Below are 6056 nucleotides of genomic sequence, written 5' to 3'. Positions count from 1 at the left end.
GTGTATAGGCCGAGGTTATTTACTTACAATAGCTGAAAATACTATTTATATTAGGTCTACCTTGTTTTATCATTGGACAATGTGGAAAATTGCAGTCAATACAACAACACAAAGATGATATTATTTTGTACAAACTATAAGTCAACATAAATAAAGGACTTAACAGTTTGCTATTTTGTCAATCATAACTGTGTCCCGTGCTACATTAACACGTGCCATGAATGGCATTGAAATTCACGAAATGAATTACAGTACCTTGAAATTCTCTTTCTCTTAATAATTTATTTTTGACACAAACGTTTCTCTAAACTGTTTTCCTATTCACTTGCAATGAGTGCTATCTTGTCTAAACCCCACTCTAACACATGTTATTTTTTAAACGTGTGTGAACAGGAAAATGTATTTGATCATGTGAAGTGGGTAGACGAGAGATTCCTCACCACGCAGCTGTAAACCAACAGAGGCGGAACTCGTCCAATGCGCACAAATCACAGAGCAGTACGTCGCACGACGCACTGGAGTGCCACCGCCACTAGTAGGCCTACCGTCTGCCTGTGGAAAAAAAGCGAAAAGGGCTGGGCTTAGAGAGGAATCAAACCACAACCTGGGCTGCGCCTCCATCACAAACCAGTTTGGAAGAACGTTTGTTCTAGAGGAGAGTCTAGTGCCTAACAAGTCACCAACTGTGGCTCAAAACACGGATTTCTCTGCGCGCTCAACGTTAAGGAGGCAGCCTCAGAGTTTTGTTTTGAAGTCCATCTTGAGGTGCTAAGGCTAATATAATTTTCTGCAACAAATCGCGTTTGTTGTTCTGTATTTGTGCTGTATTTGTTTTGTTTTGGTGTGCGCAATGATGGCCACTTACCAAAACCCAGAGGATGACGCAATGGCCCTGATGGTCCACGACACCAACATGGCGAAGGATAAGGAGCGACCCAAAGAGGAACCGGTCCAGGAAAAAGTTTCGGAGAAAACGGACCCGTCTCAAAAACCACCGTATTCGTATGTGGCTCTCATTGCCATGGCCATCCGGGAGAGCACTGAAAAGCGCCTCACTTTGTCTGGTATTTACCAGTATATCATCACCAAATTCCCTTTCTACGAGAAAAACAAGAAAGGCTGGCAAAACAGTATCCGGCACAACTTGAGTCTGAATGAATGCTTCATCAAGGTTCCTCGCGAGGGAGGCGGCGAGAGAAAGGGGAATTACTGGACCCTTGACCCGGCGTGCGAGGACATGTTCGAGAAGGGAAACTACAGAAGGAGACGTAGAATGAAACGTCCCTTCAGACCTCCACCGACCCATTTCCAGCCCGGGAAATCCCTCTTCGGCGGTGATGGGTACGGCTACCTGTCCCCTCCAAAGTACCTGCAATCCAGCTTCATGAACAACTCATGGTCGCTGGGCCAGCCGCCCACCCCGATGTCCTACACCTCCTGTCAGATGGCCAGTGGCAACGTGAGTCCCGTCAATGTGAAAGGACTGTCCGCTCCCTCCTCATACAACCCGTACTCCCGGGTGCAAAGCATGGGTCTCCCCAGCATGGTGAACTCTTATAATGGCATGAGCCATCACCACCACCCACACGCTCACCATGCCCAGCAGCTGAGCCCCGCGACCGTTGCGCCGCCCCCGGTATCCTCCAGCAACGGAGCGGGCCTGCAGTTCGCCTGCTCCCGCCAGCCTACCGAGCTCTCCATGATGCACTGTTCGTATTGGGATCACGAGAGCAAACACTCTGCGTTACACACGAGGATTGACATTTAGAGTTTACGAGAGGGCCACTTGTAAAATGGACTCTCGTGCGAGAAAGACAATAAGTCTATTCCTGTGTATTCAAACCAGAAAAAAAAGTATTTTTGAAGAGACAATACTATGACGGGCTCTTTTGATCCAAATAATGTACTGAAAATTCATATGGAAAGATATACAAGTGGGGATGCTGAGAGGATTTTCAAAAACTGGAAATGGTGATATTAAGAGGTCTCGACTAGGCACGAGGTAAAGCAGAACTTTTGGGGGCCATTTCGTGCGCCCACTGTTGCCTTGGACTGAAGGCAACCGTGTGTTATAAACACTGTTGTATGTTAGAAACATTTGTCAAATCAGACCAGTTCCCTATTCACGGGGATACATATTCAAAATACAATTAATTGAAAACAAAATACACAAAACCCTCCCCCTGTCTTGGAATTTAAAACATCACCCGAATGAGTGATCATTTAATTAGAACTATGTATTTGAACCAGTATCGTGAACTGAGCCAACTCCAGCAAGATCAGGTGAAAATTTGATTATTTAGCCTGTCTTTATTTTTTTATATATATTTTTCCGTTTCACAGTACTTAATCGGAGTGCAGGTGGAAGAGAGAGAGAGAGAGAGAGAGAGAGAGAGAGAGCACCGTCAGAATGAGCAATACCAAAGATGTGTTTGTTACCTCTGGGGTCATTGACTTTGTAGGCTTCGTGACCTCTGATAGAGATGGTTTAGTTTCCGATAACATTCAGTCCAGTGGCAGATTTTTTTTACCTTTCTTGTTTTTTATAAACGTAATTATTTTTGTCTCATTCATGTTGGGACCATGTTAAATTAGCACTTTTCCCTCTTTTTCTAGTTTTGTGAATGTCTTAATAAACTTTTTTTCAAAGTAAAACATTGGTCATTAATTAATCCTTATTTGTGCGAAAACTGTATTATATAAACGTATTAGGCTTGCAATGTAGTCTTAGAGCTATATAGTCCACAGATGAAGTTAACTGGAATTCTGTCCGTGAATGTTCTTCACTTAGGCCTAAACCCGAGTGTGTATTTTTAGTCTTGAAAATGCTTAATGTTAAATTGCACTTATTTTAAAAACATTGACATGTAAAATCTCGAAATATCTAGCAGATGCGTAATAAGGCCTAATCATTTTGTACAATATAGCTACATTTCAGGGAGTTGGTTGGATATTTCAGTTTTATACACTAAATATATATTATTCCTTTCGAAAGTAGTTTTGGGAAATGCCATTTCATTATAAACCATTAGAGCTGTTGAGCTATTAGACCTTAATGGAATGAAAACACAGCATGGCCTACTCTGGGGACTTGCATGCATTACAAAATGAAACATTGAACTTTTGGCTTATCTGAACAGTCTACATTCATTATTAGAGTTAACAAATACGTCTATGGCATCTCATTTGTTAGCAGAGTGCAATAATGGAAGAGAGAAAAACAAGAAAAAGCCGTGAGTGTTTAGGAATACGTTGTGAACTTTTTAGAGTTTTTTTTGGCAGGCGTTGCTCGGAGGCCGAATGCTTAGGAGAAACAGATGCTGCAGAAGTTAAGGGTCGTCATCAAAGTCATTCCATTTAATCATTATCCCGATATGATGTAGGCTAACTAACCTACATTATGTGTTTAAGCTAATTGTGGCTTCAGCTCCATGAGCTTTTCTACGGAGCATTAGGAGTTTTTTTCTGTGTGTTTACCAACTGCACATGCATAATTGCGCATTGGCACTTGATTATTACTATTGTATTATTATTACTATTATACATTATTATTATTATTATTATTATTATGGCCTGTTATTATCATTCACAATAAGGTGAATTTGGTGAACCAAGGAGTTTAGCCATGGATGGCTTCAAAATCAATTTGCCATCCACCCAAAACGTTCGGTTACACTATGGAGCTGACCTTTAACCTTTACTGCATGATTCTTATCTAAAGATTGACGTGTCTGACGTGTCTTACACCTTACTTGGCCATCAGTTGGGTTGTCCAGATATTCGAAAAAATGTGCCTAAGGCATTTTTGGCCAAATCATTTCAACTTGAATAGCCTAGACCTTTATGGGCCTACCTGTATGAAATCTAGCAATGAAATCAATATTTGTATTCATTTTAGCGACAATTTGTATTCATTTTAGCGACAATTTGCTTACATATGCGCTAAGAGAAGTGACGTGCGAGTTGGCTGAGTTGAGCGTAAAGTAATAGGTGACACAATACTGTTTTCCTGCATATTTTGCTAAACGAATCATCAAAACTAAGATCAAACGTAGGTCTATAGGCAATATGTCGTGTCATTAACGTTAAAAACCTACAGGCTACAAAACAATAGCATCCACCTATAGGTTTAAACGATGTTTCATGTTGATGCCTAAATTGCTATAGTCTATCAGAGAAGGATGTTATAGCTTTACACACGTCTTTACACACGTCTTTCGGCTGAATTCGATGTACGTGCATTTTCCAGTGAGGCCCAAGAGAGCCGTTCCGACCCCGGGGTAGTGACGCTCTTGATAAGAAAGACGTGGTGACGAGTGAAACGCTTTCAATACACGTCTATTTTCAACCCTCTTCCACCTATTATCACTTTAACAACACTCAGGTTCACACACACACAGCTATCGGGTGACTATTGTATGGTTTAAAACGTTTTACAATGACAATTATTTAGAAAGATTCATAATTTCATAATTGGATTTGAATTGTATTGATTATTATGAATATAATTCATGTCACTATTGCAGCGCTGAAACCAATACTTTTTCAACAGTTCTGCCAATATTTTACGATAGGCTGCTGATAGCACATTAGCAGAACCTTTTGATTGATCCTAGGTTGTCTCATATGGGGTCATAATCTGGGTCATGCATTAGGCTCTTCTGAATGGGATGTCCACCCTCAGTGAATTCGAGCCTTATTTTAGACTGACCAGATCATTATGTGACTGTAGACAGCAATCATGCAACAGTATATCATTCACCTTGATCCACCCTCCGCTCCAAAGCAACGTCCTCGGCACATTCGCAGCGTCGTTCATGACATGCATATTATACATGAACATTTAACATTTACATTTTATACATTAACTATAGGTGAGAAATGGAGTTGAGGTGAGTCCTGCAGTGTTGTCAGGAGTTTAAATAGGAAATATTTTTTTTGTGGATTAATCCCAAAATAATGATTATCGTTTACTAAACTAAATTGGCTAGTCACTTTGGCAATATGTGGATTATTCAGTTAAATTCAAGAAAATGCAATTGTATTTAATTCCTAGCATTTAAAAAAACATGATTTTTATACGTACAAGTTAACACAAGTTGCCATTCATATATTATAAGCCAATACTTGTTTGCTTTATATATTTGCATTGATGCAAAAGTGTCGCGCACAGAGGATATTGCGAGCCTTTCCTTAATTCGCTATTCATTGTGCGGGCACGGTGAGCCACGAAAATAACACCTGTCGTTTGTGTACTTGGAGAATATGATTACGATGAAAATGTAACGCATGACCTATTGACCTACAGTATATATTTTCCCGTTATAGTCTATGCCTTGAAGTCTATGCCATGTATATAAAGCCGTTTTATCCTATCATCAGGTGCATGTTTATTAATTAATAGGCCTGGTGCCACTGTTGCATTGTTTTACTTGCAGCTGAAGGGCCTTGGTTGAAATTAATGGTGTAAGGCATTAGCCCACCTTTGTAATTACATGTGTACGAGGCAAATTGTAGATACATTCAGCCCAACAGAAACCATCATGATTAAAGTTTTTAGCTTTCTGTGTGGGCATATTCCATGACTTGAGACTCCGTTTGCATAAGATACTATATGGAATGAATGAAGCATGTTGTTTTAGCAGAAGCTAAATTCAACCAATCATTCTCAGATATAAATCATAAAACAGGTAGCCTAACATGAGAGACAACTCAACTCATTGTACTCTTATTAATAATAGAACACCACTTTAATTAGGCCTAAAAAATGTACATATACATAATTCATCCAACTTTAGAATGCTGTGCACTCTAATTCAAATTGTTATTTAACTTGGGGAACAAAACTACCTCAGCAAATAAGAAAAATAACAAACAGTAGTTCAAAGACATTGGTTGAGCATTGATTCAAACTCCGCGAAGCCAATTGGCGCTTCATCCGGTAGATCTATTCTGCTATACATTGTGTGTCTCTCTGTTTAACGAGCTGGATTGAGCAGCGCGCGAGCGTCACCTTTCAGCGCTGCGCGGCCACTTGGACACTGCGCGCGCAGAGG

The 6056-nt window shown here is 40.3% G+C and overlaps 1 protein-coding gene across 1 annotated transcript; it reads left to right on the top strand.

The window, feature by feature from the left end:
* Positions 1 to 420: 420 nt before the first annotated feature.
* On the top strand, positions 421 to 5375 carry LOC123992584 (forkhead box protein L2-like). The gene has a single exon (XM_046293841.1). The coding sequence runs from the start codon at positions 851 to 853 to the stop codon at positions 1766 to 1768; it is 918 nt and encodes a 305-aa protein (XP_046149797.1). The 5' UTR covers positions 421 to 850; the 3' UTR covers positions 1769 to 5375.
* The last annotated feature ends 681 nt before the right edge of the window (positions 5376 to 6056 follow it).

This window comes from Oncorhynchus gorbuscha, linkage group LG13, assembly GCF_021184085.1.
Source record: "Oncorhynchus gorbuscha isolate QuinsamMale2020 ecotype Even-year linkage group LG13, OgorEven_v1.0, whole genome shotgun sequence".
Taxonomy (NCBI): domain Eukaryota; kingdom Metazoa; phylum Chordata; class Actinopteri; order Salmoniformes; family Salmonidae; genus Oncorhynchus; species Oncorhynchus gorbuscha.
Note: the sequence above shows the minus strand (reverse complement) of the source record. Positions and strands in the feature narration are given on the sequence as shown.

Bases quoted from the DNA above. Each gene is read 5' to 3' on its own strand.
- LOC123992584 (XM_046293841.1), top strand. From the start codon at position 851: ATGATGGCCACTTACCAAAACCCAGAGGATGACGCAATGGCCCTGATG.